The 15,125-nt window shown below is 43.1% G+C and overlaps 1 protein-coding gene across 3 annotated transcripts in view; it reads left to right on the top strand.

The window, feature by feature from the left end:
• The first annotated feature begins 916 nt into the window (after positions 1–916).
• LOC147421296 (FAD/NAD(P)-binding oxidoreductase family protein) overlaps positions 917–15,125 on the top strand; it is a 60,572-nt gene continuing 46,363 nt past the window's right edge. For 2 of the 3 annotated variants that reach the window (XM_086505162.1, XM_086505160.1), the window contains exon 1: positions 917–2,817. In XM_086505162.1, the coding sequence (XP_086361288.1) occupies positions 1,138–2,739 (1,602 nt within the window). In that variant the 5' untranslated portion in view covers positions 917–1,137 and the 3' untranslated portion in view covers positions 2,740–2,817. Of the gene's footprint in view, positions 2,818–3,627; positions 4,369–15,125 lie in introns of those variants that run through there. The other variant, XM_086505161.1, reaches the window with a different exon arrangement.

Genomic DNA, 15,125 nt, shown 5'->3' with positions numbered 1-15,125 from the left:
CTAGATTTTGTTGGAATGCACTTACAAGTTGATATGTCCATGAAGCTTTGGCTAAGGAAGCTCTAGAATAATTTCAATAGATGCAATTGAAGGGCATTGCATGAGGTGCGATCACTTTTTTAAATGTATTCCATGCATGTAGTCACTCATATCCACTAGATGTAGGCCAAATAAACTTTGATAGCATGAGAAAAAAAAAATGTCATTGCACTAAGAAAAGAACTAGGGTAAAGGGGCCAATAAATGGAACAACTTCAAATTAAACATCAAATATCTTTAAGAATCTTGATAATCATGATGCAAAATAGCATTGGGAACGTGGAGTGCATTAGATGGGCTACTTTCATGGCACTTTTGTTCAAAACAAATCATCTTATCCCAAGATTGAATCATTTCAATTTAAAATGTCCCACTATTAACTCCTACGTTTTAAAGGTTCTAGTACTGCCCGCTTTACCCTATACACGTGCATTGCCCCCTTTACCCTATACACGTGCATAGCTGATTTTTATGAACATTGCAATTTAATCTTAGAGTGTTGTTTCTAAGAGCGAGCCCGTTGTAGGCTAGCCTCGTTGATAACTGACACGGGCATAACTCGCGGGATCAACGGCAGGGGAAAGATCGACCATTGATCGCGTGCCCAATTAAATAAAAAAGTAGCGTCCCCTGTTGCGCGTCCGCCCCCTTCTAACCCACAACCTCCCGCTCCATAGCCCACAGCCTTAACCATCTGCCCTATCGCGAGCTGCTGATAGCATTGTGACTTTGCGCAATCAAAATCTTGCCCCCCCCCCCTTTGCGTCGATCCAACGGCCCAAATCGCACGCCCAGCCGTCCACTCGCCCCTGCCCTTGATCCCACGAATTGGATCCCGTCTTATATATAAACGAGGGTAGGCGAGCTCAAAGTTGGGGCAACAGGTGATGATGTGGTGGACTTGTGGATGAGGTTGTGGACCATACAGTAGGTGTCTGTGTGTATGCCAGAGAGAGAGAGAGAGAGAGAGAGAGAGAGAGAGAGAGCAAGCAGCGAGGCTGTGCGTGTGTGTGGAGAGCATGTCGGAGTGGAACGAAGTTGGGGGTATATCTGTGTAGGTGGCAACCATTCTCCCCCTGAGAGTCCCCATCGCAAGAAATGCAGAGTTTGTCCACCTCGTCCACAGGCCTTCGTTTGCAGCTCCTGCATGAGGCCTTAACAGCTCATTCGGGGTTTCTCACTTCTTCCATTCGAAGCCAATTCTCTCTGCAGCTTCATGGGGTGCTCTCCCTGCACCTTTCAGGATCTTCTCCACAGCAAGGGCTTGCCAAATGCAGAAGAGTGAGGGAGTTTCCACAGACTATTGTGGTGAGGGCCGCCGAGACCATTGCAGAGCAAACAGAGGGCATCGCAGCTGCATCTAATCGCAATGAAGAGGCCGGCGGTGACGATGCTGGCGATCAGGAAGCTGGAGTTATTGTTGTCGGCGCTGGCCTAGCAGGTCTTGCTGCCGCTCGGCATCTTGCCACTGCAGGAGAACCCTTCTTATTGGTTGAAGCATCTGATGGTGTTGGTGGTCGAGTCCGCACAGACCAATTCGAGGGCTTTTTGCTTGACAGGGGCTTCCAAATCTTCATCACTGCGTACCCTGAAGCTCGCCGCATTCTTGACTATGATGCACTTAATCTCCAGAGCTTCTATGCCGGAGCCCTTGTCTGGTTCGATGGGAGGCTGCACCGAGTTGCTGATCCAATTCGCCATTTGGCTGATGGATTGCTTTCTCTGATCAATCCCATAGGCAATGCTGTTGATAAGGTCCTCGTCGGGTTGGTTCGGATGAGAGCTGCGGCTCGAGCTGACGAGGAGATATTGTCAGATGTGGAAACCACTATTTTGCAAAGGGTGAGGTCTACCGGGTTCTCCGAAGGGATGGTGGATCGCTTTTTCCGACCCTTTTTCGGTGGCATTTTTTTCGATAACCAGCTACAGACAACATCCCGCCTCTTTGATTTTGTCTTCAAATGTCTGGCGTTGGGTTCCAACACCCTACCGGCAGCAGGGATTGGGGCGATTCCACAGCAGATTGCCGATAAGCTACCAAAGGCATCGGTGTTGTTGAAATCGAAAGTTGCAGAGCTTGTTTTTGATAGGGACAGATGCCCCAAAGGTGTGAAGCTTGAGGATGGGAGGATTTTGAAGTGCAAGCATGGACTAATTTTAGCAGTGGAGGGACCAGAGGCAGGTAGGCTACTTGGTGGGTTGCTTCATAATGTGCCACCGTCCATAAGCAAGCCGCCAAGGAGTACTGTGTGTTTGTACTTTGCCGCGGATGCCATCCCTATCAAGGAGCCCATCTTGCTTCTCAATGGCTCTGGCAAAGGGATCATAAACAACATGTTTTTCCCCACAACTGTGTGCAAAAGCTATTCTCCTCAAGGGAAAGCCCTTGTGTCTGTCTCTCTTGTTGGATTCTATGAAAACAAGACAGATGATGAGCTAGAGGATGCGGCACGCACGGAACTCGGTGAATGGTTTGGGAAGGGGATGGTTGATGCTTGGAAGCATCTTCGAACATACCGTATCAAGCTTGCTCAGCCGGATCAAACACCACCCACAGACCTTCTCAAGGACCCTCGCATCCTTGCAGGCATCTATGTGTGTGGAGATCACCGAGATTCGGCCACCTTCGACGGTGCCCTTGTCTCCGGTCGGCGAGCAGCACAAGCTCTTCTAGCGGATGTGAAGTTCGCTGAGGTGTGAGAATTCTGTGTCTATTGAGCTATATATGCTCATGTGAAGATCATGTATTGTCTACATCAGCTGCATTCACCTCACCAGGTAAACTTGCTCCTCTCCTTCTTCAAGCTTGATTTTGTCATGTTCTGTTTCTGTGGCTTAGAGCAAATTGCTGTGTGATGGGGAGTTCAAATTTCTCACAATGTTGGGTTAATCCACAGACAATGTAACATCAACAATTGTAAAGGGTGTGTTGGTATGGGGAATCTGTCATTATGCAGTGCTTACAGATGTCTGTATGATAATTATGTTGCAAATGGAAGAAATTTTTTGGTGATGAAACTTATATACTCAGGCACCAAATCAATCAATGCCAGCTGGACACCCTTCCCCCCAAAATAGAAATAACAATAAAAAATCACAAGTATTTAGATTTATTTATTTGTTTTTATGATGAGTACTTTTCCAATTGCCATTTTCACATGCTTTGTGTGGTAAGGTATGTGTATATTGATGTATGTAAGAACAAGAAGTTGTTCCATAGTTTCACATATTTTGCATATGTACATGTACATCCAAAACACCAGGTGATTTCCACATTCTAGCATGTCAAATGACATGAAGCTTCTCCTAGCAAAATGGCCATAGTGAGGAAAAACAATAATCAACCCCCCCCCCCCCCCCCCCCCTCCGCCGAAACCCCAACCCAAGTACCCCACCAATTATCCTTTGACACCTCATGGTTGGAGGGAATTTATTGTTTTGAATGTACGCATGTCCGAAGAGCAATGAGGAAGCAATACGATTGCATGTCGAGTTCCGAAGCAAGGCATTGAGACAAAGTGCAGAAATTCTGATTGCATGTCCATCCTGGGCACACCCGGTAGTCACAGTGTTAGCATCCCTTGGCAGGTGCACTACTTCGGATGCAGAAGGGCTACAAAGTGCGTATTTGGAGAGATGGCTTTGCATGCATGATCATGGATATGCATGATCATGTGGCATGTGAGATGTTAATAACAAGGATAGCACCCACCGAGGATAAGCTGGTTCAAGAACCATGGTGGCTCCAACACACAAATCATGCAAGGCATGTCCAGTGGGGAGCGGAAAATTTGAAAGCAAGCAAAGAGCCTCAGTATCTCCCACTACACCATTTGCAATGTGTTTCACCTTGTAAGCCCATTTACACCCAATCACATTCTCTCTTTTGGCAATGGCACTAAATTCCCTATCTCGTTAGCATCAAAAATACCCATCTCCTCATTGATAGCTTGTTACCACTTTGGATTTCCTATAGCATCTACAAAGCAAGTGGGCCCTAGATCCTACATAATCTTCATAATACATCCACAAAGGTGAGCTACATTTTTGTCACAAGGCAAAGGATTCCGTATTCTCTTGTATCTTTGTGGTCCAAGATTGTCCGACTCCTGGTCCTATACTCACCCTACATTCTTCTTGCACCCGGAGCCTTAAAAAAGGGTATACCAAACTCGTAATCATGACTTTTCTTTGACCCATTTGAATCACTGTCATCATGACATGCATTAAACTTTAACATCCTCAGGATGTCATCAACCTTTAATTTCCCTTTCCTTGATACATTTGATGAATTTGCAAGATTTGTTCTTTCATATAATCTATCACTCTATGGGTTCTCAATATTATGTAAACTATGATGCGCATGTGCAACTTTTGCAGCTATATTCTGCTTTACATCAGCTCCAGCATTATGTTTCACATCAACATTTTAGTCCTTCAACTTATCAAAACCACATCCGTACCCACCCTCATTTTATGTGATAGAGTTGTAATATTTATACCCTTTTTACTGAAGGGAATACCTAATGAACACACATTTTCATTTTTCAAGTCCAGCTTTGTACGCAACTCATTCCTCACAGGTACATAAACAATACGTCAAAACACTTCAAGGTGTCCAAGAACAGGTTTCTTGCCATTAAACTTCTCCTCGGATGACATATAATGTACCACTATAGTGGGAGTCTTGTTCAGATTGTAGATAACCATAGGGATTCCCTCATTCTAATAACAATGGAGTAGGTTCTTTTCATTCAGCATTGCCCTTGCAACTTTGCAATGTGCCTCTTCTTTCTCTCAGAAACACTCTTTTCTTAGGAGTGAATCAGTATGAAATTTGCCTATGAATTTCATGCTTTCTAAGAAAAGTATTGAAGTCAATGAAGAAGTACTCTCCTCTTAACTTCAAACGTACATATTTCTTTGTCTATATTTTAGCCATAGCCTCGACATTTGAAAGTGAGTAAAAGTCTCACTTTTTTCTTTCATGGAGTACAATTATACCTTCTGTCACGAGGACGTGGCAACTCCTAACCTTAGTTGTTAGTTTCTTTCCAGTGATTTTTGTTTAAGTTTTGAGACCCTCTTTTTGAAGTTGCAAATGGTCGGACATTGTATGGCCAATGTGAACGGTAGTGTCACCCGCAGACAGGAAGTTAGTTGGCACAGGAACTCGTAAAGTAAAAGGATGTCTAGGCTCAGTTCATGATCATGTAGGTCCCCTCGTCGCACTTAGCAAGTTGGTGGATACTAGGAAGTGAACTCAGTAAAGGTACAATGTCAAGGTGGGGTGACAAGAAGTTTGTCGGCACAGGAACTCGTAAAGTAAAAGGATGTCTAGGCTTAGTTCATGATCATGTAGGTCCCCCCGTTGCACTTAGCAAGTTGGTGGATACTAGGAAGTGAACTCAATAAAGGTACAATGTCAAGGTGGGGTCACCAAAGGAAAGTATCTGACAGTTGGGTCACATTACACTTTTGGATGCGGTCCCAATGAGGATAGATGGTCAGAAGACCAGTGGGAGCCCAATGGAAGCATCTCCTAAAATTTAGGAAACTGCTATTTTGGGCCACGAAATATATTCGCGTCATTAGCTTCAGAATGACAAGGGGAACAGTTTATTACTTCGTTACAAAGTAAACTGATGCACCAGTTGAGAGATTTTAAAGCAGGAAGCTTAATGCGGGAAAATTGCATGCATGAGTACCAAGTGTCACTTTTTGGTCAATTTACCAAGTTTGGGAGAACAAAACTCGTAATTGACTTTTTGGAGGAGTTTTGGAGGTTGATAACTTTGATTTTCAGTCATTTCTCTCCATTTTTGAGCAACCACAGGTTAAGAGCTATGGAGTGCTTTCTTTCCCTCTCATGTACAGTGTGGTGCTAGGAGTGATGCCCTGCACGCTACACAATGCTCTCTCTCCCCCCTACGTGCAGTTATGTGATCCACAAGAGGGCTCTTTATTTGACTGATGTACAGTTGTGTGGATTCATGCTTTTGTGCCGAGGCAAGAGCCTCCTTGAGGAGGAACAGGGGTAACTAACTGTTACTTCAAAGCAGGCACTGATGAGGGTCATAACTTCACTGTACAAGTGCGAGTTCAGCGTTGTGTATGCGCTGTAAATTGATTGTTTTTCAGCCATACGACGCCAGAATCCTTAGGAATCATGCCCCACTGGCAAAGGACAACTAGGGGACTATTTGGGCCTGAAAATAGGGCAAAAACCAGTAAATACAGCGTGCTGAATTTACTGTTTTTGGACAGGAATCAGAGGGTATACGCCAGTGGAAGTGAGTTCTAGCAGAGAAATTGGTTTCGCACAAGTTTTGGGATTGTTATGCTGTCGAAATTTGGCCAAATCATGTAGTATCTAGCGCGATACAGGTAAAGGATTCCGAGGACTCTACTTTGTGATTTACCCTCTTAAAGAAAAAAGAAATACTGAAAGGGGCGCCAATTTTGAGGCCTGTCGACATCTGCTATCGGCATTCTAGCTTCAGAGCCGTGTGTGTACTTAAGTGTTAATTCGCGTCACAGGTTTCCTTCGCACGTTCTCTCTGTGTGGGTCTAAAGTAAAGAATTTTTGGGTGAAAGCCAAAGCCTACCACCCTACGGGCCGGTTTCATGGTTCCGTTGTCGGGACATCAATCACTTTTGCCTCAATAAGTGAGCCTCGATTGTTTTGTGTAAAGGCACAGAGTATATGAACGCGGGATTATACTATGGCCGATAAAGGGAAGGGCATTATGGAAGAGGGTTCCTCTTCACAGGACAGACAGGAAATTTCGCATGTTCACCCTGCCAAAAAGTGGTCAAATTAGGGATGATTTTCTGTTGTGTTTTCAGGGTTTGCAAAAATGAACCAAGATGAGATAGGGAGAGGTCTCACGGTGGTAGATTGGCCACTAGATCTCCTGCGGGAGTGATGTGGGTCTGCTAGGTGGCATGCTGCTCGTCAATTCTCTAAGGCGATTGCTTGGAGTCTTTGACGCATTGGGAAATCATTTCGAAATTTGAGCTTACTTCGTTGTGGGTAGTACGCTGCAGTGTTGCGGAATTATTTTCGTTTGCAGAGGCAAGAGCCTCTTACACAGATAAAAAGTTAAGGGACAGGCTGCAAGATGCTATGTGGTGAAATTCAAGAACTATCCACTTATGGATGGCAAGTGGATGGAAAAACATGAACTGTCACAGTCAGCAAATGTATTGCAGCTTTACCTTGAGGTCTTTGGGTTACAGCCTACTTATGCCCCAACCCAACATGTGCAAAGGAGGGATAATGATAGAGCTAGCACATCATATGTACATATGACTTCAGTGTAATAGATGGAAATGGAAAAACTATGAAGGTCTCATTAAGTCATTTGTATCTATGTGTTCCGACTTTTCTTACGGATACACGTGATGATAAAAGAGTGCTAACAACACAAGATCATCAGTGGCATGTATTTATGGTATGCAATCGAGGACGTTTGCGATTTCAAGAGGGGGGTATATCATGAGGACGTGGCAACTCCTAAACCTTAGTTCTTGGTTTCTTTCCAATGATTTTTGTTTAATTTTTGAGACCCTCTTTTTGAAGTTGCAAATGGTCGGACATTGTATGGCCAATGTGAACGGTAGTTTCACCCAGACAGGAAGTTGGTCGGCACAAAACTCGTAAAGTAAAAGGATGTGTAGGCTCAGTTCAAGATTATGTAGGTCCCCTCGTCGCACTTAGCAAGTTGGTGAATACTAGGAAATGAACTCAATAAAGGTACAATGTCAAGATGGGGTCACCAAAGAAAGGAATCCGACATTTGGGCCACATTGCACTTTTGGATGCGGTCCCAATGAGGATAGATGGTCAGAAGACCAGTGGGAGCCCAACAAAGCCCAATGCGGGGAAATTGCATGCATGAGTACCAAGTGTCACTTTTTGGTCAATTTACCAAGTTTGGGAGAACAGAACTCGTAACTGACTTTTTGGAGGAGGTTTGGAGGTTGATAACTGTGATTTTCAATCATTTCTCTCCATTTTTGAGCTTCCCATGACTTTACCTAGGACCAAGGAGCTCATTTTCAGCATTGGAAGGCATCGATGCGTGTTTACAGGGCTTTTTTGCTACGTTCTCAACAGGTTTTGGCAACCATGGAAATCTTTCCCTTTTGCATCTATTTGTTCACAGATGCATTACAGCTCAAGCGCAGAAGAGGGGGCGCTCGATTTATGCTGGGGGGATGCTTCATTGAGAACCTTTCCAACCACAGGTTAAGAGCTATGGAGTGCTTTCTTTTCCTCTCCTGTACAGTGTGGTGCTAGGAGTGATGCCCTGCACGCTACACACTGCTCTCTCTCCCCCCTACGTGCAGTTATGTGATGCCCCACAAGAGAGCTCTTCATTTGATTGATGTATAGTTGTGTGGGTTCATGCTTTTGTGCTGAGGCAAGAGCCTCCTTGAGCACGAACATGGGTAGCTAACTGCTACTCCAAAGCAAGCACTGGTGAGGGTCATAACCTCACTGTACAGGTGCGAATTCAGCGATGTGTATGCACTGTAAATTGACTGTTTTTCAGCCATATGGACGCCAGAACCCTTGGAAATTGTGTCCCACTGGCAGAGGACAGCTAGGGGACTGCTTGGGGCTGAAAACAGGGAAAAAACCAATAAATACAGCGTGCTGAATTTACTGTTTTGGGTAGGAATCAGTGGGTATACGCCAGTGGAAATGAGTTCTAGCAGGGAAATTGGTATCGTGCAAGTTTTGGGGCTGTTATGCCAGTGCCGAAATTTGGCCAAATCAGGTAGTATCTAGCGGGATACAGGTAAAGGATTCCTAGGACTCTACTTTGTAATTTATCCTCTTAAAGAATAAAGAAATATCAAAAGGGGCGCCAATTTTGGGGCCTACAGGTTGTCGGCGTCTCCTCTGGGCATTCTAGCTTCCGAGCCGTGTGTTTACTTAAGTGTTAATTCCTGTCACAGGTTTCCTTCGCACGTTCTCTCTGTGTGTGTTTAAAGTAAAGAATTTCGGGTGAAAGCCAAAGCCTACCGCCCTACGGGCCGGTTTCACCTTCCTCGTGTCATCAATGAAGGTAGCATAAAATCTACATTTACATATGGGTGGATTCTTCATAGGATCCCACACATCAAAAATGCTATCCCCACCATATTTTTTCTTACATACTTATCATGAGGAAATGATGTTTTTTTATGTTTGCAAATTGACAAGCCTCACAAACCTTATGCATTTCAATTATCTTTAAAAGTGATAAACTTGTCACAAGCTTTTGAATTTGCATAGTTCTTAGCTTCTGCACATTAACATATCCAATACGCTTATGCCAAATTTCATGTCTACAACAGATCCTGACCCTTGTGCAAACATGACAAACTTTTATCTTTGATAACTGCACATCAAGAGTGGACATTTCTACCTTGTGCAATGACCCTTTAATTCTTCTTGTATTCCTCTACAGAGAACCCAATTGAGCTTGACCTAAAACTTCGCTTAACCATTTTCCCAGCAAACACCAAGTTCTTTGCTATATTGGACACATGAAGTATATCGACCAACTACTTCACTCTTCCATCTATCAATAGGTAATGTGTAAGTGGAACCTACAAGTAGGATCTTATGGTAGAGGGGAACATAAGCATTAGAGAGAGATGTAGAGATTGATGGCAATAGAGAGAGAGAGAGAGAGAGAGAGAGAGAGAGAGAGAGAGAGAGAGTGCTAGTGGAGGAAAAAAATGCCAAGCACACAGATAGCACTAGATTATGACTTTGGGTACCCTCCTATTGTATGTGGTTAGGATTACAATTGGGATAGCTGGCGTCTAATGTTTAATTTTGGTGCTATCTTATTTTTTTTCTTAATAATGAGATTGATATTGTGTAGATTGGAATTTTGGGAACTGAGGAGAAGATACTAAATAATATCTCTCGGCCATTTATATTTGAACGGGTGTTTTAGTTAAATAAGTCAATATAGTTTTGTTGTATATTTCTAGTGAGAACTCACCCTATAAAGAGTTATGCAAGAAGTGATAGCCACCACTCATGGACTAATGTGTAAAGAGGGATCTCAAATACTTGGCATTTAGAATAAGTTTATAATAAAATTAAATACTCGACTCCACAAGAGATACCGTGGAGTTTGAGAGTTATGATTTTAAGCCATTCTTGTGCAAGATTCTCCTCTCCCACTTTTATGTTGAGATATGTGTGCAAAAATCATGTCTATATCTCCTTCTCTTACATGCTTTCACTGTCTAGTTTATTGTGTGTGTGTGTGTGTGTAATTGTGTGAACTTAGGTTTTGGGAGAGAGAGTGAGAGGTTGATGGTTGTGTATGAGAAAACGTTGAATAGTTTAAGCTTCCGTTCTTTTGGTCTCCCAACATTGGTATTATAAGCTCGTATTAAGAACAACGATGTAAATTTGATTCTATTGATACAAATTTACTAGCTCAATCAATGATTGTAGAATCAAAGCACACAACAATGGATTTGTCAATGGTGAGATGATTACCTGAAAGAGATTTGCAAAGTTTGTTTGCAAAACAAACGAAGAGAAGAGAGAGAATTTATCATCTATACATGTGGGTTTTGCTTGAGGATACAACCAAAAAGAGTAATAGTATCTTTCAAATTGTTGGGTTTTGAATTATTCTCTTGTTTCTGATTTTGGTGAGCCCTTTGTTAGCTCATACAAATGCAGGAAACAAAGACTTCGGAAATGGGTGAAATCCGAGCCTATTTGTTAGAGGATTTTGAAGATGCATGAAATGCTTGGGACGAGCAAGAACCCTCTACTGAAGTGCTCATTCCTGTTCAAGCATTGATGGACCCAGTGGTGCAATATGATTTAAATGTAGTTATTATGTTCTTTTCGGGCAAGATGCCCATAGCGCAAGACGTGGGTACGTAGGTAGACTTCCTCCTTATATGACAGGCGATTTGAGGCGTTTACTTTGGTGCTAGAAGATTCTATGAAGTTTTGCTAGCAGACATTGATGCCCGTAATATGTTACTTTAGTTGTCTTCTCTGTTTTTTGGTACTCAGATGACGCGTGTATTTCCGTGGCACTTACCAAAGACTATCAAAGCTTAATCCGTGAGAAGTGCCCGGTATGGGTGGAAATCCTTGATTTTCCGCGTACGTGGCGTCACTTTCTTCCTATGCTGGCCTCTCATTTGGGAAAAGTGATTTGCGCGCCCAAGCTTGATGCCAATACTAATCACTTTTGTGTGCTTTGGGACATGGATGTTCCCACCCGTAAAGGTATTACTGTCAATTCGGGGGACCAACTCATTGGGAAATGCCTATTCAAGCTCAGATGGGGAAAATTTGCAAATTCATGTTCTTGTTGTGGGAAATTTGGACATATGCAATTTGAATGTACTGAGCCTATTTTGCAACCCCCTCCTTCAGTTGTCCCTCAGCTTGCAGTTTCTAATGAGAAAGAAGTCTCTAATCCCAGAGTTGCTGCTGTTACGGCCTCTATGTTGCCTGATGTCTTACCTGTGGGTAAAGGCAAAGTTAAACCTGTTGCTTCCCCAAATCCTTCGGGTAAAGGAAAGTTTGTATCTACTCCTAAAACCAAAAATAAGGGGAAAATGTGGACTCGGTGGGAGGATCTCCTTGGATAACCCCCAAGAAGACTGTTAAGATGCGTTCACAGCTCTCCTCTAGCAATTATGTACCTCCTGAAGTAAGATCTGAGGGGCAAAAACCACTTCCTTGTAATGACAATCGCACTCTTGCGGATGCATGGAATAAAGTGGTGCACTCTTACAGGGATGCAATGGTTCATGGGACTTCTCAAGTGCCTGTAGGCTTTGTTGCCTTTGAGATAGGCTTGTAGAATACTATGGTTGAGTCGCGGGTTGCTGATCTTGATATGCTTATGGGCACGTCAATTTAGCTCGTTCCTTACTTTGCCTCTGTACATATCTCTTGAATGCATAGTTGTGTGAAATGCATTTCATATAATGTGCGTGGGGTATGCAACCCTAATAAATGGAGATTAACCTGGCACTATGTACATACATGTAAGGCAGACATTGTGGTTTTGCAAGAACATAATCAACATGAATATGCTGGACAATGCTCGTATTTTGCGGGATATTGGATAGCTTATGCTGGTTTGTTGGGATTTTTGGGTGTTCTAATTATGGTTAGGCATGATTTGCAACTAGTTCTTGCGCATAATGATCCGACGGCTCATTGGATTGTGGTCCAATGCACAATCAATGGCCAATATGAATTTGATGGTGTTTATGTGTATACGACTTTGGGACAAGGAGTTGTTTTGTGGCGCAAGTTATCTTCTTATCCATGGCTTTCCAATGCGCTGCTTTGTGGTGATTTTAACAATGCATCAGCTTTATCTGACAATACCACATGACATTTACACATGCTAAGTATAGAGTTGCAGGCCTCGACGGACCTTGTTGCATGTACACAGATGTCGGACTTATGGACCCTCTTGCATCCTAATGTTTTGGGGTATACATTTCAACATAATGCCTTTTCTGCATATCGTGCAAGATTAGGTCGATGTTATGTCGGCAACATACAATAATTTGGCAAGTTTGTATGCGACATAAGCATAGACCATTCTTTGCTTTTATCTGATCATGCTCCCATTGTGATGCTACTACGATTTGGACGCTACATTATGATCAGCCTCTTTCTAAGAAACGTCTATTGCACATCAACAATGCATATCTTTTGAACGAAGCATTTCATGAGATGATCTATGATGTTATTCCCCCTTTGGTTGCCCAAATGTATCTTGATCCTAATGTTGCATGGGTTTGCTTCGTTATACGTGTGCAGAGTGTAATTCAAGACTATGGCAAGCAATACATGTTCAATCACGTGGTGATGTAGAGGATGCCAAGCATGTGCATCAACAACTCCAACTCTTAGTTGACACATATCAATTATCAAAAAGTGAATCCACAACCCTTTGTCGAGCCCGGGTGTATTTGCAGCATAATGATAAACAAAAATTACATAAATGGCAGACTCGTGCTCAACATCGAGCGTTTGTGGATAAGGGATGTGCCTCAAAATAAATTTTCAGCACTTACATCATTCAAGGGCCGCTTAAACTATTAAGTGGGTTATGTTTTGACAAGGATCTTGGACAGCCTCAAAGCGTGAGCTTTCAGATTCCATGGTGTCCCATTTTAGGACAATTTTTGCCCCCCCCCCCCCCCCCCCCCCCCCCCCCCGCCCCTCTTGCGGCATCAGCAGAAGTTATTCATGCACGTCCTCTTTTGTTATCTACAGTGCATTTGATTGTCTTACCGCATGATGCTTTGGCCATGGAGACAACAGAAAATGGATTACACTCGGCATTGCTTGCTCAGAGAAGATGGCATTCGCCTTGTTGGGATGGCCTCACTATGGATTTTTTTCTCTCTTTCTACGAGCCTCTAAAAGAATCTTTGCTTTATATGATGAACACTGCATGGGAAAATCAAGATTTGCTAGTGTCTGGGAAAGAGGGTTTGTTGAAATTGATGCCTAAACAAGTGCTTTGTGAGCAGTTCTCGCATTGACGCCCAATTTCTCTTATGTTTGTTGTATATAAAATCTTGGCAAAAATCATTGTGAATTGTATCAAGGAACCTCTTATGGCTGGTATCCATTCTGTGCAATATGGCTTCATTCCTCGCCACCAAATTTTGGATAATCTAGCTAATGTATTGATTGGAATGGAATATGCCAAGTATACCCAACATGATGTTCTCGTTATGCAGGTAGACATTGAAAAGGCTTTCGATATGGTTCAATGGGATTTCATTGCCGCTACAATGCGGGCCGTTGGTTTTGGCCCAAAGATGGTCAATGTTGTGTATTTCTTGTATGATCACAGTACATCTAGAAGCCTCCTTGATGGAGAGTTGACAGATCCTTGGCCTCTTGGATGCTCTATTAGACAGGGTTGCCCGCTTAGCGCATTGTTGTATGCCATTGCCACTTTGTTTTTATATTTGGATCGCTTAACTTCAATCGGTCATCTTCATGGGCTGAAATTATCCAATGGAAAAGACTTCACAAGCCAGAGGCCTATGCTGATGACTCGTTGTCATGCCCCGCAATAACCAAGACGATGCGTGTGTAATTATGTAGGCATTGGATACATTTGACCAGACAGCAAGCATTAAGGTAAACTTTCAAAAATCTAAAATCTAACTTGCCTCTTGTTGTTTGTGATTGGCATCTTCTTTTTTGGCCTCGCGAGATTCTTGATCCGCATGTGGTGGTCAGGCACTTAGAATATCCCATCGGCTAGCAGGTCACTAATACTCAGCAAATTGATTGGGTCATGCAATGATTGAATGTCAAACTGCACTATTAAAAACTATCTACATGGCCACTACATGTTTGACTTCGTATTTTGCAAAGTATCATGATGGCGTATGTTCAGTTTTACTTGCCGTTGTTACACTGGCCTCTCTCCCGCCTCTCATTGCTTATGTCTAGCATTGTATCTCACTTGTGGCACACTAGTTCTCATAAAAAAAGGCCTCTGTCTGTTAGCAATGGAGAAACTTTGCACTCCAAAGCATCTTGGAGGGTTGAATATTTTGGACCTTCATCACCATGCATTGGCAAGGAAGGCTATGTTGCGTTGCAGTCTCGACCATTGACAATTATGGTTGCTAATCTTTGTCGGCATGTTACCACTCATGCTTTTGGTCATTGGTAGACTTCCCTTTGGGAGCATAGTTTTGGTTGCTTGATCTTGCTCTATGCTTGGAAAGTCGTTACGGATCATCTCTCTTTGCATGGCAAACAGCAAGCAGATGGGAATTCATTGCATTTGGAAACCATTCATTGGAGTAGGGTGTTCTCATTTACCTTGGTTGATAGGTCGCCTCGTCGAGCCTACTTCATATCTGGTCATGGCATATGCTCAGTGGATGATGTGGTGGATTCATCTGGGAATTTACTTGCTTTTTCTCAAGCAGGGGCACGTTATTGGGTTGGGCCCGCATTATCGTCAGATTTGGAGCCTACTTCGGTATATGTTGGATGTTTCCTCCCCATTTTGTTGTTGGCCAGTGGATGTCATATC

This window comes from Adiantum capillus-veneris, chromosome 28 (genome assembly GCF_014529385.1).
Source record: "Adiantum capillus-veneris isolate H3 chromosome 28, ASM1452938v2, whole genome shotgun sequence".
Lineage (NCBI taxonomy): Eukaryota > Viridiplantae > Streptophyta > Polypodiopsida > Polypodiales > Pteridaceae > Adiantum > Adiantum capillus-veneris.
Note: the sequence above shows the minus strand (reverse complement) of the source record. Positions and strands in the feature narration are given on the sequence as shown.